Source organism: Equus caballus, chromosome 4 (genome assembly GCF_041296265.1).
Source record: "Equus caballus isolate H_3958 breed thoroughbred chromosome 4, TB-T2T, whole genome shotgun sequence".
NCBI lineage: Eukaryota > Metazoa > Chordata > Mammalia > Perissodactyla > Equidae > Equus > Equus caballus.
Window position 1 is genome coordinate 20,780,682 of NC_091687.1, and position 24,566 is coordinate 20,805,247.

The 24,566-nt window shown below is 46.1% G+C and overlaps 1 protein-coding gene across 16 annotated transcripts in view; it reads right to left on the minus strand.

The window, feature by feature from the left end:
* Nucleotides 1-9,582: 9,582 nt before the first annotated feature.
* COBL (cordon-bleu WH2 repeat protein) overlaps nucleotides 9,583-24,566 on the minus strand; it is a 277,939-nt gene continuing 262,955 nt past the window's right edge. For all 16 annotated transcript variants that reach the window (XR_011437757.1, XR_011437758.1, XM_014738943.3 and 13 more), the window contains one exon: nucleotides 9,583-10,953. Coding sequence is in view for 14 of the 16 variants with exons in the window: in XM_014738943.3 (XP_014594429.3) it covers nucleotides 10,936-10,953 (18 nt within the window). In the remaining 2 variants the exon portion in view is untranslated. The remainder of the gene's footprint in view (nucleotides 10,954-24,566) is intronic.

The following is a 24,566-nucleotide window of genomic DNA, read 5'->3' on the forward strand; positions in this document are numbered from 1 at the left end:
AAGTAGCTTGCTGAAGCATAATGATTAAAATATGAGATTTTGCCTTTTTATCCTTACATTCAGACAAGCATATTAATTGCAAGGTAAACATGGGGCAGCTTTGGACTTCTTGGCCACATACATTATTTAGGAAGGGAAATGAATGACTGATTACTGTAACTTTTGGTAAATGAGAGAAGTGGAGGTGCATTTCCTCTGTCATAATAACGTAAGCGGAAAAAGAAAACTGCAAACCTCCCATTGGTGCAGAGAAAGATTAAACCCTGTTGCACTTGGAGGAATTACAAATTCAAAGTGAATTCAAATATTCACTGGTGGTGTTCATTCAAAGCCATCTTCTGAACTTTAGAGCATCATCGTTACGATGATGTGTTGAGATTTTGTTTTCTCTGCCTTTTCCTCATTAGGCATTGGGAGGGATATTCCATTTGCCCTTCCAGAATTTCTTTCTAACTTTCCCACCTTGCTCTGTACCCTGGGAGGCTGACCACTATGGATTACATCAATAGGTTCCCTTGCTCCATGATTTCTGGTTGGGTTTGGACAACAGGAAGAGTTGGAAGGGATCAGAGGGCAGAAGAGAACATTTGGGGTATTTATTATCTCTGCCAGACCATGATTTGGAAGTAGCTGTGTTTCTCTCTCCCAGGTCACATCTCCTGTCCAGCAACCTTCAGCTACATCTAGAACCCTTGCCAGCTTGTGGTAACTGCTTCTCCCCTTGTCCTTCCAGACTGGGGAGTGGTTAGGACCCTCCCCTTGGCTGGCTCTGAGTTTCTTACTTTCCTTAAACTCTGCCCTTACTTTAGTAAATAACCCGTGCATTACATTTTCTTCAAGTCACTCATCTGAGTGGGTCTTTTGTTTCCTGAGACTTTAGCTGACACAAGCATCAGAGGTCTCTCTGCATGAAGAACACAATTCCAGAATACTCAGTGCTTAGGAACCACGTACTCCAAGTCCTACACTTTACAAACAGAGACTGAAGCAAGCTCACAGAGGAGGGGTGACCGGCCGGCCACCTCAGTCATTTCTGGCACAGCTCAGACTAGAACTCAGAGCTCTTGTCTTTTCAGACCAGTGCTCTCACCTCAGTGCCAAACAGCATGAATCAAATACTCGAGCTTCCTTACGAATAATGGTTAGCATCATGACTATATTAGTTAGCTTTTACTGAGGGCTTTCTATGTGCCAGGATCCATGCTAAGCGTGCCCATTTGTCCTCTTTTGCTCTCACAACCTTATGATGTCATTACCGCTCTTTTGCCAGTGTTGGAGGTGAGGAAACTCAGGCTAAATCACTTGTCCCCATCATGTGGCCTGGGGACATGCCACATGGCCAGGATTCATGTCTGGGTCTTTCTGACTCCAGAGTCTGTAACATGCCTCTTGCCAGTCCCTGTCATGTGGACTGAATCGGAAAGTAGAGCATTGTCTAAGAGGTCAGGCCAAATGTCAAGATGTTTAATTCAGAGAGCTGCTCCGAGGGCAGCAAGGGCTGTCCTCATGGATTCGGCAGGCAGGTGTGGAGTGCCCGCTGTTAGCACACTGCACAGTGGTTCTCCAAAGTGGAAACAGCCGTTCTGATGGGATAGAGCATGCCAGAAAGGTCACCCTCCTCAGGCAGGACCCACAGAAAACAGAGGCCATGGGCTGATAGCTGCTGTTGGGCAGTCACTGGGAGATGCTCAGGGGTTTGGGAGCCAAACTGGAGTCCAGTGTCAGAACTGGGAAACTGTCAAGATCATGGGAACCAGGAATTACTCAACTAAGAGCCATGTCCTCCTCTAGTCACACACAGCAACTGCCCATGCCTGCTTTGGTAGATGACCAAATTAGTACTTGCTTAATAAGGAAAATCTGGTAAAAGCGAGGAAGTGGAGAAGAGAAAATAAACCCTCCCAGTCCGGGAACATGCACCATATTCACCCCAAGAGCCAGCGGTCGGGGAAGTCTGTGTTGGAGGGAGATGTTCCAGGTGTGGTGTCTGGTGGGGAACTCACGCGGGAGCCAACTGCTGCATTCTTTCGGGGCCCCCACACCAGGTCCTGCTGTCTCTTGGCCCAGGGGACCCTGAGAGCAGCAGGGGAGGGCCCTGGTCCTGGAGCACGCACGCTCTACTCTCACTCAGACCCTGCCAGCTGTGTCCTCTCGGCAAGGCCCATTTTCTGAGTTTCAGTTTCCTCATCTATAAAAGGAATATGACAAATTTTGCCCTAGCAGCTCTAACCACTTCATAATGTCCTGTCTTACAGCTGAACTTCTACTGGGAACAAGCCAGGCATACTGGCTCCTCTCGCCCCTCATCAGGCCTCCCCTTTCTTCTCATTTTCACTCCAGAGACTTTCCATCAGAGAGGGCTCGGGTGGCAGATGACTCAGAGTCAAGATTTCAGGGCAGCAGAGCCAGAATCCCCTGACATGGGGAGCCCCAGCACTGGTGGGTCACGTGGAGCCCAGGAGCTCCTGGAGGTCGCCTTTTCCAGTTGGGTTCCCATCCTGCCTTCCCAGTGAGGATTCTGTGCAAACTCTTGTAGCGCTGGTCCTTCGTGCCAGGAAATGTCTAGATTAGGTCACTCGATTGCTCACCAGGAAATTGCATCTGTTGTTTCTGGTTCTCTAAGTCCTATTTCTTAGCAGTGAGGCCCTGTTGTTCACAAGTCTTACCAAAGAAGCAGGAATGATGAGATCACCCACAGGACCCAAGCTGTCCTTGCTGGACACTGATGTGACACTAGGTCACAGGACAGGGGCTGTAACTGTGTCCTTAAGTGAGGTCCTCGGCTCCAGAATTCCAGCAGCAGAAGCCCTGTCTCCCTACGCAGACCTGCCTTGCACACAGTCCCACTGCTGGCCACTGAAGATTGTGAGGGGGATGCCTGTCTACAGACAGGAGCCTTTCCCAGAGGTGGATCCAGGGAATGAGAAGGAGATGGACATTTTTTTCTAGGACAACAGTAAAAATACTTCATGCCGGGGCCGGCCCGGTGGTACAGCGGTTAAGTGTGCACGTTCTGTCCAGTGTTCACTAGTTCGGATCCTGGGTGCGGACATGGCACCACTTGGCAAAAAGCCATGCTGTGGTAGGTGTCCCACATATAAAGTAGAGGAAGATGGGTATGGATGTTAGCCCAGGGCCAATCTTCCTCAGCAAAAAGAGGAGGATTGGCAGTAGTTAGCTCAGGGCTAATCTTCCTCAAAAAAAACCAAAAAAACGAAAAAACAAAAAAATAAAACTTCATGCCTCAGTCTCCTGAAACAGGAACACTTCCTTCTTGCCTGTATCATTTGCTGAGGCACGATGAGTGGAGAGCCAGGTTTGGAGGTTCACCAATGTGAGGGTGAACCCAACTTTGCCCACATTAGCCACGTAACCATGGGCAAGTCACCAGATGTCTCTGGGGCATCACTGCTCAGCTGTAAGAGGGGGAAAGCAGATTTTATGAGACCACACCAGCACCAGGCCCAGAGCCTGACATTTGAGAGGGAATGTTTGTGAACTCTGCTTGGTTGCTTCCTCCAAATTTTTAGGAAACCCCAGGTTTCTTGGCCTGCTGAGGTTGACTGCTCATGTGGCTCTGGTTTGAAGAAAGGAAGAGAATAACCACAAAGCCACTGCATCAGAGAAGAAAGGAGTGGTCTCTGCCAGCTGCCCCTTTGTCCTTGTGTGGACGAGGATGCCGTGTGGGCCCCAAGGAACCTTAGAATCCACTGCTCTCGTCACTCTGTAAAAACAAGCACTCACCGACCAGCCACTCGGCTTTCAGCACTGTTTTGCTTGCTCTCACGTTCACAGTCTCGCCCAGGCCTGAGAAGATTTTGGATGGTAAGTGTTATTACGACCGCTTTGCAGTGTGGGGGCTCGAGTTTTCTGAGGGGGCTCATGTGCTGAGGACACACTCTCTTGGACCAGAACTCCAATCCGACTGTCAGGCCACAGCCTTTCTTGTTCATTTGTAATTGTCCTGCTGTAATGTGTCCCCAGAGGTCCTGGCAGGAGGAGATGGTGGTGACACTCCAGGGTACAGTGGATAGCGTCCTCACAGTTCACACAGCCTTGCTTCTGAGCTGCTCGTCTGTCCCTTGTTCTGGCCCCACCTCAGCCGACTCCTGCTTCTCCCAGATTCCACTCCATGCTTGTCTCCTGCCCCTCAGGCCTGGGCTGGACAGCTGTGCCTTCTGACTGCAGACCTGCATTGGCCATCCCTTTACTCTGGTGACTTTCCAGTTACTCTGGGCTACCTCCTAGGAGAGCTCCCTTCCTCCTCACGGTTGGGCATTTGTAGATCCTTCTGGAATTTTCTAACTGGGATGATCTGTTTCACTGCCTCAAGGCTGAGCAGGGTGGGGAGGGAGGGCACAGGGAGGCAGAGCAGATCCAGAAATGCAGGCTTCTCCCAGACTTTGCTCAGAAGGTGAGCCCATGGCCTTGGGCTCCCTGCTATCCTGGGCTCCCACGTGGAGGCGGTGGGGGCAGCCGTGTGATTACCCAGCCAGCGCTGCTGGTGAACTGCTCTTAAAGACGGACTTATTAGTAAGTAGGGTGCTGCTCTAAGTATACATAATGGAGTCAGAACTGCCATCTCTCTGCTGCGGGGATGTGACATGGCCAGGAAGATGGGGAAAAGTGATCCTGGGCTCTCAATAAGGATGCAGTGGACAATTCCAGGGACCCCTCTCGAGGATGCAGGCCAGAACCAGGGGTGGGAACGTTTGACTTGAGGCCCTCCTTGTAGCTCCTTTGGGACCCCTCTCAGCCTACTGGAACCCTGGGTATTGCTTTCCCAGCACCTTGGGCTCTTCTGCTGAGTTCCGACAGCCCAAGGCCATCTCTCTGCTCTCTCCCAGGTGCCACAAGTCTACCAACTCCTCAGCTCCTATCCTGCCGGGCCCTGCACTCTCTGCTCAATCGGAATTTGCCATGGGTCATGTTGAAGCAGATCCAGTTCAATTCAATCAATTCTTATGGCACTAGTATTGCGTTCCCAGGCCTACAGACCCCAAGTGAGCATGACGCAGGCCCCCATCACAGAGGCTGATGGATTCCACACAGTATGAAGGGACCAGAGCAACAAGCAGCGTTGGTGCAAGATCAGGACAGGGATTGCCTCTCTCTGCAGGGTTGTGAAGTGGTTATGGAAGGTTTCCATGAGATGGCTGGGTTTTGGAGGATGAATAGGTGTTCTAGTGCTGAGCATGGAAGAGTGGCCCCATGAGGTATGCTTGGGGAGGTACAAGCAGTTCAGTGTCTTTGGAGTGTGGGGAAGGCGGGGTGGTAAAGCTGAGTGGTAGCAGCAGCCATGTTGTGGGGGGTTTTGAGCAGGTCAAGGTGAGTGGAAGGGTGCTAACTGGAAGTGGAAGGGCATAATTTTGCCTTGGCCAAGCTCTGTGCCTTTCTGGGTGGGTCCCTCCATCAGGGTGGGCCCTACCACAGTCTGTGGTGCTGCCTGAGGGAGGGTGTGGCGACACCCAAAAGTCAGAGGAAGAGTTCCTGGGGGCGGGAGGGGCCAGACACCATGGACTGCCTGGGAGACCCGGGGAGCCTGGGCTCAGGAGAAGGGTGGGGAATGATGCTCCTCCAGGTCTCTGCATCCACACTGAAGGGTGCAGGATCTGAGAACCCAGCACTGCCCAGGGGTTGTCTTCTATCTGCAGAGACTGGGCTCCAGTCAGCTTTGGACAACCTGTCACCCCTGCCCTTACCTAACTTGTGCCCAGCTGGGAACCTGGGCAAACTCCTCATGAGCAGGTGCCCATTTATTTGTGTCTTGATCCTTCAGCTTTGAACACGTTTGCATTTTCAGCAAAACACACAGGACTGAGAGGCAGCAGCGTCAATCCTGGGACTGTCTCTGTGGTGGAAATAACCCAGTGTAGAATCCCCCTGGGTCTCCTCTCGAGCATGCATGGCCCTGCTGCATGTTCACAACTTCTGGAAATTTCCAGATGCTGCTCCCTCCTTGATCTCTCCTCTCTCCTCCCACTCCTGGCCCTCACATACCTCCACCCAAGGAGGAAGCATTGTTAATTGGTCAGATATCTGAACTCCACTGGGCCCCTCCGCTAGTGTCCCTGTGCACTGACAGTTGGAGCTCATGGTTGGGGCCCCTCTTAAGAATGGAGCTGATGTGGGCCCTGACCCTGGAGACTCAGGTACAATTCCCTTACCCCCTCCGCTTCCTTTTCACCTATGTGGTGAGCCAGCGACTCCTGAATGCAGGAGGAGGGTTTGGTCATGGGATTTTTTTCTCAGTTCTTTTTTTCTTTCGTTTTGCTTTGTTTTTGTAATGGATGTGATAACTACACACACTCTCATTCCTCTGAGGTTCCAAACTAAGTGAGCAATAGACACAGGAGTCAGAATGATGAAGATCTAATTAAAACCTGGCCTAGTCCATGGGTCCTCACTGATCCCCCACTGAGTTGAACCCACCATCCTGGAGCTCATGGTCCAGAAAGGCTCCCCAGAAAGATTAACTCTGGGGTCACCGTAAGGAAGATGCTAAAAGGTGCTATTGACTGAATGTTGTGCCCCCTAGAATTCCTATGTTGGAGCCCTAACCTCCAGTGTGATGGCACTGGGAGGCGGGGCCTTTGGGAGGTAGGCAGGCTGTTGGGTAATTAGGTCATGGGGGTGGAGCCCTGATAACGGGATTAGTGTTCTCATAAGCAGAGAAAGGAGAGAGATGATTTCTCTCCCTGCCATGTGAGGACACAGTGAGGCGATGGCTATGTATGAACAAGGAGTGGCCTCTCACCAGACACCAAATCTGCTAGCACCCTGATCTTTGACTCTGAGCCTGCAGAACTGAGAAGTACAGAGCGTGGTTCAAGCCACCAGCTGTGGTATTCTGTTACGCAGCCTGAGTTGACTAAGACAAAAGGTAAGAGGCTAAGCTTTTCAGAAGCTAGAATAATTACAAGGTGCTAAGAGATGCCACAGAAGGAGAAGCGACAGGTGAAACATCTGATGGCTGCGGGAGGTGAAAAGAGAAAGAATTTGGAGATAGGTGAGTGGTTTCACTTGTCTCTGTGACTGGAGGACCAAAGAGTGGGCTGCCCCAGAAGGCACAGGCAGGTGAGCGGGGGACACAACAGGCTAGGTTGTGGTTGGACACGGCAAGTGGGCAGGATGCCCCAGTGAGAGATGTTGCAGGTAGCTGAAGTTTTGGCTCAGGCGCTGAGGTGAAAGCTCCCCAGGGCTATAGATGTGGGTGCTGTCAGTCCAGAGGCGAGTCTGAGATTATGTAGAGATGCCCAGAGCAGGACACTGTGGATGCCAATGGTGAAGAGGCAACGTGAGACTGTTAGGTGGGCATCAGGCAGACCTACCCCTCTAGGGTGAGGCACCAGTTATGAAAGAGTTCATGGTTTAGGGCAATAGGCAGGTTTCAGGAGCTACATTCATCCAGGAAAATTCCTTTTTTCTTTTTTTGAGGAAGATTAGCCCTGAGCTAACATCTGCCGCCAATCCTCCTCTTTCTGCTGAGGAAGACTGGCCCCGAGTAACATCCGTGCCCATCTTCCTCTACTTTATATGTGGGACACCTACCACAGCATGGCTTGCCAAGCAGTGCCATGTCCGCACCCAGGATCTGAACCAGCGAACCCTGGGCCGCCGAAGCAGAACGTGCGTACTTAACCACTGCGCCACCAGGCCAGCCCAATCCAGGAAGACTCTTGACAGCATTCACTCTGGACACCAGCCTGGGGGATGCCTGGAAGGATCTACAGGGGCTCACTTCTGGGTGTAATGTGTAATATGGAGGTGGAGAGAGGATGTGAAAAATCCCAGACTGGACATGGGAAACCGGGGCTCCAATCCAGCTTCCCATGACACTCCTCCTTTCACTGAGCACTTGCTGAATACCTCATCTGGACCTGATGATAAGGGAGATCATGGAATTTATTATCTAAACTGGGACATGTTGGGAGAAAGAGGGGACAGCATTAATAAGTACACTGGGATAATAGGTGTAAACCAGACCTTCTGCTGGGCACACAGGGCACTGTGTTCTGGGACCAGAAAGTCCGTTTAGGTCTGCTTCCTGCTCTCAGGCCACTCGCTGTGGTCAGCGAGGCTGAGCTGAGGAGTGACGTCTGTGAGGAGGAGCAGAGAGAAGTGAGCTTTCACGGGAGCAGTGAGGGCGGCTTCACCACAAGGACGCACGTGCAGGAGCAGTCTTGAGGAGGGGGCGGATGTTCCAGTTGGTGGGGTGGGTAGAGGTGGATGCCGTGCATTTCTGGCAGAGGAAATGCGTGAAGAATAAGGAGAGAGCCATGTGCTCTGGGGGTGCATTCCATATAGATATGGGAACTGGTTGGGGGGGACATAGGCCACTGAGAATCTAATAGGCTAAGGAGTTTAGATTTGATTCTGTAGGAACAGGGAGCATAGAAGGGTTGTTTTCAGAATGAGAATAACGTGACTACAGTGACTCATCGTTGCTTAATCTTCTTGGACTTCAGTTTCCTCCTCTGGAAAATGGTGCCTCACGACCACTCAGGTTTCCTGAGAACAACCAAGGACATCTGTGAAAACACTGCAAAAAGGAGTAAAGCCAGACCCAGCAGGCTGCATTAGTCCCCATTCCACACCCTAACCCAAGGCTTCAGCATGGCCTGAGATGTAGAACTTAATGGAATGTCAACAAGGAATAAATTTAGTATAAAGTTTATCGCTTCCCTTCTGAGGTAAAGGAACCAGGGGAGGAGGTGCACTCAACTGGACAACCTTTCTCATCCTTGAGGCTCACTTCAGGGCCCCTCACATCTGCCGCTCTCTTGGTCTGGCTGGGAAGCAGGGCTGCTCTGGGAAATAGGGGAACCAAGTTGTGTGTGAAGACAGCGGGCCACAGACTGGGGAAACTATACATTTTTGCAGGACGACTCATTCCTCTGCAAGAGCCTCCTCCTTGTTCCTCCAACCCTCCAGGCAAACCTGCCCCAGGGCCCTGGCACTTGCTCTTCTCTTGGTCAGTTATCTGTCCACCCATGCTTTGCTCTCTCATTTCTTTCAGGTTTTTACTCAAATGTCACTGTATCAAGATGCTTTTCTTCATTACCCTATTTACTCTTCATTCTTTTTCCTGATTTTTCTCCTAAGCACTTATCAGCATCAGAATACACTCACCAGGGGGCCCGCCCCATGTCCGAGTGGTTAAGTTCACGTGCTCTGCTTCGGCAGTCCAGGGTTTCACCAATTCAGATCCTGGGCGTGGACATGGCACTGCTCATCAGGCCATGCTGAGGTGGTGTCCCACATAGCACAACCAGAGGCATTCACAACTAGAATATACAACTATGTACTGGGGGGCTTTGGGGAGAAGAAGAAGAAGAAGAAAATACACTCACCATTCTGGCTGCTTACTTTGTTTATGGTCTGTCTCCTCCAGTGTAATGTAAATTCCACATGGGCAGGGGCTCCTGTCTGTTTGCTTATCTGCAGTAACCCAGTGCCAAGAGGAATGCAGCAGGCAGCCCCAAATACCTTCTGGTGGAATCAATGAACCTCCCCTTTCTATTTTGGGGTTAGGAGATGCAAATAGACTGTGGTACAAAGTCATGAGATTCACACCATGGCTACAGTTTCATTTTCTTTTATTTGTGGCACTCAAAGACAAATCGTAGAGATAATGTGGTTTAAAAGCAATTGGCTGGATGCTCTTGTCGCACCAGGAAGGGGAGTGACCTTCACCAGAAAACATGGAGCTAAGGTTCAATTCCACCTGACACCTGGGTCTGAAAGAGCTGTGAGACATTAAAACGATCTCATCATATCTGTTGTGTCATTAAGATAGAGATTTTATTTCATGAAGTCCTCTTAATTTCTACTAATCTCTTAGAGAGCTTTTTTCAATATAACAGAACATTTTAGAGATGGATGTGAAAAATTAATGCCGTAGTTAAACTTCACTATCAATATTTGTGGCTGAAAACTGTGTGCTGTGAGAGACTGCAACCTGTTACAAGGGGAGCCATGATCTGTTGGGCAAAAACAACAAGACTGAACCCAAATCATGAAATGTTCACACAATTTTGATCTGATCTTGGCCACATGCAGACTCTGAACATCCCCACTCCTGGCCCCATGCAGGAGCTCCAAAAAAGTCACTGGGCTCCTTACACAGCCCTCCTGGGGGAGGCCCATTCTACTTCACAGCCCACTGGGGACAGCTGTCCAAGTGGGGCACTGATTGCCTACTCCCATGTCATTCTGATCTCAGCCACCGCCACCTTTCGGACAACTCAGAAATGCCCTGTTCACACATCATGTATGATTGTTATTCTGCGTGATAATAGTTGATTTTTAAAAGCTTACTTGGTCAGATCATGGTCTGCTACCCTCCAGGAGGTTTTAACCCCAAATTTGTGAGGCATAAAACTCCAATGGTTTCATTACTCAACAAAGTCACATTTGAAAAAGCCTCCTGCATCTTTTTTCTTACTATTAAAACACAGAGCATCATGTAGACTACTACATTCAGATTGTTTCCATTGATTTATATATTTTTCCTGCAATTCAAAAAATTTTAAAAACCAAATGGTTTTAACCATCTATATGTGGTAAAAATCTCAGAAGCCCAAAATTTGTCGAAGGCGTGATTCTTTCCACTTTGCCCGTCAGAATAATTAAGCGTAGCGTTGGGCTCCAGTGCTTACATTCCCATTAACCTGCCAACAAGAATAGTTTATTGGCAACTTTAAATATTCAGAGGCAAATACAATTCCTTGGCACACAAGCCATGCAGCAAAGCAGCATTTCCCCCTCCCTTTGCACCATTATACAGGGCTGAAAACCAACTGTGCAAAGTTTTGGCCTGTAGACGAGAAAGTACACCAAATCCTGATGCCCCCTGCCACATGGTGTCCTTGAGTGGTGATGTATGGATGTGTCACTGGTGGGTTTCTGCCACGATCTGATCTCATGGATGATTCACACAAGCAACGGCACCTGCAGTGAAGAAAGAACCATAGTTGCTCAGGGTACACTGAGAAGCCACAGTGCAGATGTCTGGGTGTGAAACCATCCTTGCAATATTACTCTTGCAACACAACGAGATTTTACATTGGTACCCATTCTACTTATAGCCCCAAGGAGACAACTTTCTAAAACACAAATATGCTTCAACACTTTGAATGCCGTGCTACTGCAGTCAGGAAAGATCGCATGAAAACATTGTGGGGTGGGTCTGTGATACATCCGCAGGTCCCTGCACTTCTCCCAGCGCCGTCAGCTGCCCCAGGCCCAAGCCGTCCCTGAACTCCCTCGTGGTTTCTCTGAATCTGCTGGGGTCTTTCTTCTGCTGGCCCGTCTCGGCCTATGTTGTTTCCCTATCGCGGATGCTCCTTCCGTGCTGGGAAACTACGCCCCCTTCTTCAAGAGCAAGCATTCATACCACCCCGGGGAAAGGCTCTCCTGCTCCCCGTCCTTGGCGGGTCCGGTCTAATCACCCCCCATGCTGTCGGTTACCCCAGCCTGCTACAGAGTCCCAACAGGTTTGTCTCTCTCACTGCTGGAGGGGGGGCTCTTGAGGCAGGAACCAGGACAGACCCAGCACACATCCCCGGGGCAGAGCTTACTGAGTGTTGTCCGAGTAAGCGTTTGTTGCGCGAATGAGCGAATGCAAACCCAGTCCTATTCCTTTTGATGTGAAAGCTCAAACTTCCACTCTCAGTTCAGCCCTGCACCTTTCTGTGAAATCCCAACTGCAAAAAATAGGATTAGTAGAATTTTGAAGGAAATACTTCAGTGCCTCTAAAGGCAAAGGTTAACGGTATTTTTAAGAAAAGCGACAGACTCATGTGAAACCACGTGAAAGGAACACTGATTTCTCACTGTTGTTTTACTGAGCTCAACACATGCTAAATTGAACTGTGCTGTAACGTGGGCACCCTGTCCCACTCTTTTGCTGTGTTATCAAAGCGAATATCCAAGACACAAGCAGATTTCCTTTAACATTAACAACCACCCCCACCTAGAATCTTTCCAATGTGCTTCCTCCATGTGAGGCACCATTTCAAGCATCACACAAGTCTCCCCTCATGCAAACTTCTGCTCCACCAAATAGGTGATGCATTATTGCCATTATTATTACTGTGGGTATTGCCTCCAATACAAAGATGAGAAAGCTGGGGTTTAGAGAGGGTAACTTGCTCCAGATCAAATACTAGTAAATAGCAATCTCCACTGGGCCCATCCGAGTAGAGAACATGGCCCCAGACCACTGACCAGCACGGCTCAACATGTTTTGTCTTGACAAGCACACCTGCCCCCTAACCTCCCAGCTCCATCAGCTTCCCTTGGCTTCAGGTGCCTCCACACCCAGCTGAGAAAGGAAACACAGGCCAAGAAGTGGAGTCTGGGGGCTGAGGGAGATTACTCAGTTCTGAACCTACTGATTTGAGCCTGTGCAACACACACTATGAATATCAAGGGCGGGGGGAACTGAAGACATGAGTTAGAAGCACAGGACAGGTCTGGGAGGGAGACAGAAATGGGGGCATCAGTGTTTGGATGGTGAAGGGTCTGCCGGGGAGAGTGACCAGATGTGGAAGAGAAGAGGTTGTAGGACTAACTCCAGGGGCCGCAGTGCAGGCTTGGACAGAGGAAGATTCAGAACATGTGGCTCAGGCACAGAAGAAAATCAGGGAGAGGGAGGGAGAAAGAGTGTCCGGAGGAGGAGAGCGCACACAGCAGCTGCCAACCCTGCTAAGAGATCCAGAAGGGCCCCAAAGGTGGGAAACATAGCTGAACTTATTTTTAAAGAGTATGTTAGTTACATTTTCAATAAGTGGCTCAGTGTGCTTTTCTTCTAACTCTAGATACCTTTAGAGGTGAGGCACCTCTAATTTCAAAACAATGGTTTTAACTGTGAATCTGAAAAAGCACAAGTTCATTGCAGAATGTCCAAGAAGTCAAGAAACAGGCAAGAAAAGCACATGGAGGCTGTTATTTAAAAATGCAACTAGCATATACTGTTAATAACACATTTATCCCATGTCCTGACCTTTGGAAATCTGTAGGCTAAAGAAGTGTCCAGGACCTAGCAGCACTGTTGACCTTGGCAAGACCAGTCCCGGGGAGGGGTGCAAGGAGGTGGGTGGGAGTGCAAATGGTGAGGGAATGGAGCAGCAGGAACGGGCAGCATATCTAGAAGGCTGCTGTGAAAGAAGAGTTAAGTAGTTGTGGGGGTTGGGGCAGTCGGGAGGGGAAGGGATTCTTAAATAATGTATATTTACTGTTTTTGTTTTAATAGCTTAATTGACATGAAATAAATTACATACAATTAAAGTGTAATATATGATGTTTTGAAATATGCATATACCCATCAAACTACCACTAGAATCATGATAATGAACATATCTACCATACCTAAAAGAGTCCTTATGCCCCCCCTTTTTTTTTTTTTTTAAAGATTTTATTATTTCCTTTTTCTCCCCAAAGCCCCCCGGGTACATAGTTGTATATTCTTCGTTGTGGGTTCTTCTAGTTGTGGCATGTGGGACGCTGCCTCAGCGTGGTCTGATGAGCAGTGCCATGTCCGTGCCCAGGATTCGAACCAACGAAACACTGGGCTGCCTGCAGCGGAGCGCGCGAACTTAACCACTCGGCCACGGGGCCAGCCCCCTTATGCCCCTCTTAATCCCTCCCCTCCCCCATCCCGAGACAACCACTGATATCTTATCACTATTGAATATTGAATAGTTTGCATTTTCTGGTGTTTCATATAACTGGAACAATACATGATGTACTTTTTTTGGTCTGGCTTCTTTCACTCAGCATAATTATTTTGAAATTCACCTATGATGCTGTGTGCATCAACGTTCTCCTTATTGCTGAGCAGTAATTCACTGTATGGATGTACTGCAATTTGTCTGTTCATTCTTCTGTTGATGGACACTGGGCTGTTTCCAGTTTGGGCAATTGCAGATAAAACTGCTGTGAAGAAGTCTGTACTCACAGATGTTTCCATTTCTCTTGGGTAAATATCTAGGAGTGGAATGGCTGGACTGTATGGCAGTTGTAGGTTTAACTGCTTAGGAATGTGCCCAACTGTTTTTCAAAGTGGTGGTACCATTTTACATTCCCACTAACAGATTTTGAGAGTTCCCGTTGTGCCACATCTTGTCAACACTCTGTACTGTCATTTTTAAATAAAATTTTAGCCATTTTGGCAGGTATGTAGTGGTATCTCATTGTGATTTTAATTCGCTTTTCCATAATGACCAAAGATGTGGAGCATCTTTTCATGTGCTTATTTGCATCTGTACGTCTTCTTTGATGTAGTGTTTACTCAAATCTTTTGCCACTTATTGATTTGTTTTCTTCTGATTAGGTTGAGAGTTCTTTATGAATTCTGAAGACATGTCCTTTATCAGACAAATGCTTTGCCGGCATGTAGTTGGAGCACATGGCTTGTATTTCCATTCTTTTAACAGTACGCTTTTTTTTTTTTTTTGAGGAAGATTAGCGCTGAGCTAACATCTGCCACCAATCCTCCTCTTTTTGCTGAGGAAGACTGGCCCTGAGCTAACATCTGAGCCAATCTTCCTCTATTTTATATGGGGGATGCCTGACAGGGCATGGCTTGACAAGTGGTGTGTATGTCTGCACCCAGGATCTGAGCCGGTGAACCCCAGGCTGCTGAAGCGGAGCGTGCAAATTTAACCGCTACACCACTGGACCAGCCCCAAGGGTATGCTCTTTTGAAAAGCAGAAAGTTTTAATTTTGATGAAATCCAAGTTATCAATTTGTCCTTTTAAGGACTGTGCTTTTGGTTTCAAATCTAAGAAAGTTTTGCCTAAGCCAAGGTCACAAAGATTTTCTCCTAAGTTTTTTTCCAGAAGTTTTATAGTTTTAGCTTTCATATTTAGATAGATGATTAATTTTGAGTTACATAGTATAAGGTATAGATCAAAGTTAACTATTATGCATATGAATATCCAATGGTTGCAGTCTCATTTGTTGAAAAAAACTGTCCTTTCTCCACTGAATTCCCTCTGTACTTTCACCAATAATCGGTTGTCTATATTTGCGGGTCTATTTCTGGACTCTACTGTGTTCCATTGATCTGTTTGTCTATCTTGATGTCAGTACCACATTGTCTTAATTACTGTGCCATCATTATAACAACTGAAATAAGGACCAACTTGGTTCTTCTTTTTCAAAGTAGTTTTAGCTATTCTGGGTCTTTGCATTTCTATATGAATTTCAGAAACAGCTTGTCAATTTCTACAAAAAGTCTACAGGGAAATTGATTGGGATTACACTTAATTTATAGTTCAATTTGGAGAGCATAGGCATCTTAACAATATTGAGTTTTCAAAACAGGATATAGTCACCATTCCTTTATTTAGGTCTTTCAATTCCCTCAGCAATGTTTTGTGGTTTTGTACATCTTTGGTCAAATTTATCCCTAAGTATTTAATATTTTTGATGCACCTGAAAATGATATTTTTAAAAAATCTAATTTGATTTTTCACTACTAATACTTAAAAATACAATCGTATTTTTAATGCTGCTGTATCCTGTAACTTTGTCAGACTCACTAAACTTAGAATCGGCTTTGTAGATTCCATTGGGTTTTCGAACATAGACCATCCTATCGTCTGTAAACAAACAGTTTTATTTTTTTCTCTCCAATTGGGAAGCATGCCTCCTCCCTTCCTTCCCTACTTTCCTCCCTCCCGTTTTCCCTCCCTCCTTCCTTCCCTCCCCTCTACCTTCCTTCTTTCCTTATTTATTTACTTATTTTTTGGCCTGGTTGCAATGGCTTGAACCTCCAGTACAATGCTGAATAGACGCAGCGAAAGCAGACATTCTTGCTTTGTTTCTGGTCTTGGGGGAAAATATTCACTCTCTCATCATTAACTAACATGTTAGCTGTAGTTTTTCATTGATGCCCTTTATAATTTGAGAAAATTTATATTTTTCCTACTTTATGGAAAGTTTTTATCAGAGATGGATGGTGAATTTTGTCAAATTCTGTTAATGTGTCTACTGAGACTATCATGATCTGTTTTGTTGTTGTTGTTTTTTAGTTTGCTAATATGGAGAATTAACTGTTTTTAAAATATGAACCCAACCTTGCATTGTTGGGATAAATCCCACTCGCTCATGACATATTATCTTTCTTATATATTGTTGAATTTGAGCTAAATTTCTATTGAGGTTTTGTGAATCTATGTTCATTGGATTATTGGTCTGTAGTTTTCTTTCCTTGTAATATCCTTGTCTGGTTTTGGTATTGGATAATATTGTCCTTGTACAATGAGGTGAGAAGTCATCTTTCCTCCTCAGAAAATACTGAGTGAAATTTCTAGACAATTCTGGATGTGCTATTTGGTAAATGTCATATGTTTGGTAGAACTCACCAGTGAAGTCATCCAGGCCTGGTGGCAGTATTTTGTTTTTGTTTTGTTTGTATGGGTGGGGGAAGGTTTTTGACTTCAGATTGAGTTTCTTTAACGGATATGTGGCTATTTAGGTTATCTATTTCTTATTGAGTGAGCTTTGCTAGTTGTGTCTTTCAAAGAATTTGTCTGTTGCATAAGCTGTTCATGACATTATCTTATTTCCCTTTTAATACCTGTAGGATCTGTAATGATGTTACCTCGCTCCTTCCTGGTATCAGCAAATTGCCTTCCCTGATAAGACAATTTCTTCTTCTCTGATAAGTCTGGCTAGACTTTTATCAACTTTATTGGCTTGTCAAAGAACAAGCTATTGGTTTGACTGACTTTTCTTCATTCTTTTCTATTTCATCGAATTCTGCTCTGATCTTTATTATGCATTTTCTTCTGCTTACTTTAGGTTTAAATCTGCTCTTCTTTTTCTAATTTCTAAAGATGGAAGTGAGGTTTCTCATTAAGACCTTTCTTCTTTTCTAACACAGTATGTGGTGTGATGAGTTCTCTCCCAAGTACTGCTTTAGCATCACTCACGTGTTATGTTGTGTTTAAATTTACATTTGGTTCAAAATGCTTTCTAATCTCCCTGTTGATTTTTCTTTGAATTGTTTTATTTAGTTTTCAAATATTTGAGATTTTCCAGAGATCATTTTGTTATTGATTTCTAATTTAATCCTATGTGGTCACAGAACATACTTGGAAATATTTGGATTTTTAAATATAGTTATATTAACTGTTTTAATATCCTCATCTGCCAGTTCTCACATCTGTGTCCATTTTAGGGTGTTGATTAATTGATTTTCAGCTTATTGTGTTTCATGTTTTCCTGCCTCTTTGCTGGCCTGGAAATCTTTGGATCTGGACACTGTAAATTTTACCTTCTTGGGTGCTAGACAGTTTTGCATTCCTACAGATATTCTTGAGCTTTGTTCTGATCTGTTTGTTGAAAACAGTTTGATCCTTTCAGGTGTTTTTAAGATCTGCTGGGCAGCATGAGTCTCATTATTGCCCACGACTGAGGTAAGACCCTTCTGAATGCTCTACACAACGCACAAGAGCTACGAGGTTTTCTAGTCTGGCTGGTGGAAACAGGCACCCCCTTGGCCTTGTGTGAGGCTAGGTACTGCTCCATCTAATCCTATCGGGTGGGTCTATTCCCAGCCTCACTTGCATGAACTGATTCACTGAATGTTCCAGAGACCCTCTGCCGGTCTCTGGAGTTCTCTCTCTGAGGTTCAATCTCCTCTTCTGGTCTCTGCTCTGCAAACTTTAGTTGCCTTGGTCTCCCCAGACTCTCAGCTCTGCTTCTCAACTCAGGGAATCTGCTGGTCCCTTCTCAACCACGACCTGGAAACTCCTTGAAGACAGAGAGGTGGGGGAATCACAGGCTCATCTTGTTTGTTTCCTGTCTCTCAGGGACCCTGTTCCTTGTTGCCTGATGTTCATTGGCTTGAAAACCATTGTTTCTTATATTTTATCTGAATTTTTGGTTGTTTCAGGTGAATCCAGTCCCTGAAACCTCATTTTCGCCAGAATCAGACATTCCGAGGGATTCTTCTTAAACAGGTGAGAAGTGAATATATTTAAAAAGCCTTGTTTTCTTCCTTCTTTTCCTTTTGCACCATCAGCAGCACAGATCAGTCCCTTCCATTGCTCTGGGCTGGTACAGCGTCTTCTCATTTCCCCACCTACCTACACCCTCCCTTCTCCAACCATCCTACACTCCGCTGCACCAAGGCAGCTCTTCCTGTGAGCCAGATAATGCAAGTAGCCATAAATTATCCGAAAACATGTGTGTGTCTATGTATTCATGCACACACATATCCTGAGAACTGGAAATGTTATACACCTCGTTCTCTTTCAGTTTTACTCTCCCCCTAATACTCGTTCAAAATCAAATTCAAACTTAGTGGGGGTGAGAACTGCAAAAATGGGTTTTGATCTCATCAAATGGTACCCATAAGATGTATGCATTTCACCATATTTAACTTTATCTTAAAAACAACTATAAAAAATATTAAACTCTAATAATATGCATAACAAATTATTTAGGAGTGGAGTATATGAATGTTTATAATTTACTTTAAAATGCCTAAAAAATAAAATTTCATGTGTGTGGGTGAAAGGGTAGATAAGTGGATAGATATGTGATCAAACAAATATAGCAAGATATTATATGTTATTATCAACTCTTGGTGGTGAGTATAGAGAGTTTATAATTATTTCAACTTTTCAACAACGTTTGAAAATTTTTATGACAAAATGATAGAAGAAATCCTTTATAAAACAACAACAACAAAAATGGGGTTTGATGTTAAACTGGATTGAACAAAAGTCAGAGAAGAGAGCTGTGAGGCCAACATGGGCTTCCTAGCAAACACTGCTGCTGGCTCGAATTTCCTGTAAAAGAAAATGCAGGTTCCACTGGATTTAAAACAAGAACATGTATGGAGGCTTCTCAAAAAATTAAAAATAGAACTACCATATGATCCAGCAATTCCACTTCTGGGTATTTATCCAAAGGAAACAAAAACACTATGCCAAAGAGATATCTGCACCCCTGTGTTCACTGTAGCATTACTCACAATAGCCAAGACATGGAAGCAACCTAAGTGTCCACTGAGGGATGAATGGATAAAGAAGTTGTGGTGTACACACACACACACAATGGAATATTATTCGGCCATAAAAAGAAGGAAATCCTGCCAGTTGTGACAACATGGATGGATCTTGAGGGCATTATGTGAAGTGAAATAAGTCAAACAGAGAAAGATAAATACTCTACGATCTAACTTACACGTGTAATCTAAAAAAACAAACAAAACCAAATGCATAGAAAAACAGATCAGATTTGTGGTTACTAGAGGCTGGGGGTAGAGGGTGGGAGAATTGGAGGAAGGCGATCAAAAGGCACAAACTCCCCGGTACAAGATAAATAAACACTAAGAATGTAATGTATAACATGATCACGATAGCTAACATTGCTGCGTGTTATACACAAACGATGTTAAGAGAGTAAATCCTAGGAGTTCTCATCACAAGGAGAAAAACTCTATTTTTTTTTGATATCTCTATGAGATGATGTATGGATGTTAACCAAACTTTGTGTAGTAATCATTTCACAATATGTGTAAGTCAAGTCATTATGCTGTACACCTGAATCTCATACCGTGCTGTATGTCAATTATATTTCAATAAAAGTGGAAAAAAACCGACACTAATAAAGACATCATTTAGCAAAACTGTTGGAAAACAAAACAAGGACGCATGTAGAGTTGAGAGCACACCCTCTGAAGTCTGACTTTGCACGTGGCTGGGGTGAGTCTTGGAGAGAGCCTCACTCACTCTGCCCCATCACTGGGAAATGAGAGTGATGATACTGCGTTACAGACTGAGAGCATCTCTCCAGCAGATGGGCACAGTGGGGCCTTTGATGTACCTCAGCACGCTGGCACCATCACCACTGTCATTTCACTGAGCTTCCTAGAGGCTGGGTTGAGACGACAAATGTAATGAAGGTTTGGGAGTGGGGCAGAAGATGGCTCCAGCATACCTTGGTCACCTAAAACCTGGCACACTGGAATAAGCCACTCTCAGAAGGCAGTTCCATGCTGCTAAGGCAAATCTCTTGGACACAAAGGGGTAAGTGGAAGTGTGGCCCAGTGAGCAGAGTTACAGGGCAGGACAGTGAAGAAGGGAGGGGCTGGTCATTTCCCCTGGGCAGCGAGTCTACTTAGGACAGGACCGGCCTAGCAACCTGAGCGTCCACGATGCAGGAGCCCTGGGCTGGTGAGTATTTGAATCAATGGTTGTGTTGAAGATCTGGGAGGCATGCTCACCACCACCAATATCAATATGATGGCTGAATCCAGATTTGAAAAGTTCTCAGTAAAAGGAGAAACTCCTAAGATTTGGCGCAAAAAGGTAATTGCAGAAAGACAGCATTAAAAAGACCTGGTTTAGATAATTCAGCAAAAGGGAGCTTGGTGATATAGTTAACCACAAATGTGGTATAAACCATACTGATGGCCAGTAGTGCCAACCTAAGCTTAAGCCACATTAGGAAGTGATTGCTCTCTGGGTTGAGGCAAGGGAGAATTCTGTTGCCAAGCGGCTGCTTTCACGACCAGTGGACCAGCACGAGGATGGGTGTGACCAAATCAAGGTGTAAGGAGGAGAGTGGGCACCCACTGAGCAGGAGGGCATACCATGGGCACAGCTTGAAAGGAGAGCCTCGGCGGTTCCCTGACGTGCCAGAGGTTTCAGGCTTCTGAAAAGAGCCTCTTTTTATTTTGGTTGGACAAGGAGAACATCAATGAAGGGAAAAGCTTGCAGTTTGAGGCCAAGCCAGAAAGCTGTAAAAATATCCAAGTTTTATTTTGCTTCCTTGCCTGCCAAGGAGAATAATGTTTATATGGAAAAAGGTGAAATGAACAGTGGTGATAGGGAAATGGTGTCCAGGGGGAGGAAAGAAGTTGTAAATTGCAGTAGGATTCTCTGTTTAAGTTCCTGTCTTCCAGCCTGGACAAGTTAGATTCAGAGGCTGATGAACTCCCAGGTGAGCCAGCCACACAGCTGCTGGCCGCCTTTGCAGAATGGGGGTGGGACCGGTGATGGAAGCCTGGAGATGCACAGAACTCATCTTATTTTCCAGAGTAAAAGAAGATGGTTTCTTCCAGCTTCAAGTGGATTCTTGGCAAGATTTTATAATGATTATGAAATAAACGAGTTAAGAGCACATGGATGCTGAGGTGTGCTAGGCCACCTAGTTGAGGAGCCTGGAAACATGGCAGGCAAAGAAGGTATTCTCTCTTTCTCTCTTCTCCCAATCACTAGCGACTGAGCACCCACTATGTGCCAGGAGCGTTCCAGGTGCTGGAGCTCACGATGTGGTGGGAGAGCCATGCATTACACCGAAGTTACACTGATTGTTATAGAAATTAGAGCCGCAACATGATTATGAAGGAAAATGATGTCCTGCTGTGACTGGAGAACCTAACCCAGCCCAGGGATTGTGGGAGTCTTTCTGAGGGCTTGAGGTTCTACAAGAACACGTAGGATGAGCGGGAATTCGCTGGTAAAGCATGGGGAACAGCATTCTGGGAATAAGGAACAGCCTTTATGAAGGCCCTGAGGGGGATCACTGCAGTCGGTGGCCTCTCACAAGAGGCTTCCCTGTGTCCCGCTTTCTGAAGAAGCAGGTCACCTGGTAGATTTGTGACAGGCAGAATGACCACATGCCAAGCATCAGCAAAGACAGACTGACCTGTCCACACCTCTGAGCTATTCCAATGTAACCAAAGCACACCAAAGGTTTACATAAGGAGCAGCCCAAACTTAGCAGAGAAGCAATTATTGAGGATGATCAGTGTTCACGTTCTGACCTAAATCTCTGTTCCCCAGCCAGAGAAACTTGGATTTCTCTAATCTACAACTGAGGACACTTAGGCTTAGAACAGAGGTTTGCTGCTGTTGCTTTTCCATCTGGTGTGAGGCCTCCTGGGTGTTTATGGTGATAGCATCATACAGCTAATCGTTTCTCACAGGGTCTACCATCAAGGCCAAATGTGTGGTCTGTTCAGTTAGTTCCTGCAGTGGGAAAACGCACACCTGTGAGGGCCTGGTAGCGCAGCAGGAATCACCACCACGTGGCTTAATGAGGCATTTCCCAAAGCAGCTGGGCTGAGAGGGAGCCTGGTGCAGCAGCGGCACTGACCTAGTTAAGGCCTGGGATAAGTTGCTTACGACATATGGGCCCCACTTTCCCGTCTGTGGAATGGAAGCTACAGCCTTTACATCCAGGAATGTGATGGAGCAAACGCTTGCTCTGCTCCCCTCTTTGGAGGAGAGCTATGACACGTAAAGAAAAGGTCTTGCGGCTCCATCATGTCTCTCACTGTGCGAGAAGCTCCTAAGGTCAACAGCAAACTCCACACCCTTTCTTTCTCTCTTTCTGCCTGAGTGTCCCCAAGGGCACAGAAAATGCTTTGTTCTTCTTTCTATCTTGAGCAGCTACTACAGTCCCTGGGCCCTGGTGGGGTCTCAGGAAATGCCTGCAGAATGAATGACTGGACATGTGAATATTTTAAATATAAACATGGCTTATGAGGGCACTTGCTGTACATTCCAGTTCCTCTGAAATAATGCATTTAAAACAGGCCAACGAAGGGAGTCAGACCAAATAGTTTACCATCGGTATGATGGTGGGACTGAGTGGAAGAAAGAGGTGAATACTGGGGGGTCCATCTGAATACTGCATTCAGGAAGAGCAGGCTTTCCACTAAAGAAGTAACAGCAGACAGAGCAGAGCTGCAAATGCTCTCATCTGGAGGTGGAGGAAAGATATTGAGAGCTAGAAATTTCTGACAATCACAAATACAGAGGCATAGAAATTATTTAGTTCACAGTGTGAAGACAAATGTACTTTTTTTTTTTTTTTGGTGAGGAAGAGTGGCCCTGAGCTAACATCTGTGCCCATCTTCCTCTATTCTGTACATAGGACACTGCCACAGTATGGCTTGATGAGTGGTGTAGGTCTGCACTGGGGATCCCAACCTGCGAACCTGGGCCAAAGCAGCAGAGTGCACTGAACCTAACCACTATGCCACCAGGCACCAGGCCAGCCCCAACAAATTACTTTTGATTGCCTTGAAAAACAGCAATTTTTTTTCTCCCCAAAGCCTCAGTACATAGTTATATATCCTAGTTGTAAGTTATTCTAGTTCTTCTATGTGGGATGCTGCCACAGCATAGCTTGACAAGTGGTGTGTAGGTCCATGGCCAGGGTCTGAACCAGTGAACCCCAGGCCGCTGAAGCAGAGCACGTGAAATTAACCACTTGGCCATGGGGCCAGCCCCACAAAGTCATTTTTAAGGTGATTATTCCTTCTACCTCAAATCTACCCTTTTGTATTTTATCATAAGCAGCATCATTGCCAATGCAAACTTGTATATTAATGTAGGGTGGCCAGTCATCCTGTTTTAGCACTGAAAGTCCTGCATGCCTGAAAGTCTTCCCAGGATAGCTGGGCAGCCCAGTTAACAAGCGGAGGTGGGGTGATGACTGGAGGAAGGAAGCTGGTAGACTCACGCATCACAGCCCTCACACCAGCCCTGACAAAGCCAGTAACACCCCTCGGATCTAGGATGTTCTCTTGGCCACACCCGTCCTGGAGCCCTCACTCAACACCCAAGAGCAGATGAAGGAGAATCTGCACGTGTTCACTGCCTATGGAGAGCCCGACCTTCACCGTGTGGATCTTGCAGCCCCGCATTTACTGCATTTTCCTCATGATTATATAACTTTAAAACCCCAAAAGGTGACAGGAAGCCAAAGAGGTAGTAGAGGCAAAGCTCAAATGATCTGAGGTCCAAATGCTGTAACACACATGAAGTGCATCTGCTGCAACGCCAGTAGAAACCGCCAAGGTCCACGCCAGGCAGAGAAGTGCCATCCAATCAGGATTCCTAGAAAAATACACAGTTGGCCCTTGTTGCCTGAAATGCATGTGTGTCCTGGTGCCACAGGTCTACTGCTCCACACAAAGAAGAGGGCAAGCCACTTGAACCACTGCCTGCCTGGGGTCCAGAAATGCACACTCCCATCTGTGTCATCAGCAAATGCCCAACTTTCCATGTGTAGTCCTGGCCCTTCTCTACCCACTGTCCTTGCTTTCTCACAGTACAAACAACTGTCCTCTGTTCCTTCGGAAAATTTCCAAACTTATTTTTGTTTTCTTTCTTTCTGGAAGGCACAGGAGTATACTCTCAGAGAGAAAGCCTGAGGTTTAGATTTGTAGTCATCTGCCACTTCCTAGCTATAAGACCTTAGGTAAGCTTTCCACCTCTCTGGACTCATGGCTCCTGCAAGGTAGAGAGATTATTATCTATTTTGAAAAGAATCGAAAATCAGTCAATGAGATGATGTATATAAGACATGAACACAGTGTTTGCTCATAGCCTTTATATACACTAGTCCCCCCTTATCAGAAGTTTTGCTTTCTGTGGTTTCAGTTACCCATGGTCAACTGTGGTCCAAAAATACTAAATGGAAAATTCCAGAAATAAACAATTCATAAGTTTTAAATTGAGTGCTGTTCTGAGTAGCGTGATGAAACCCTACCCGCTGCATCCCACTCGGGGTGTGACTCATC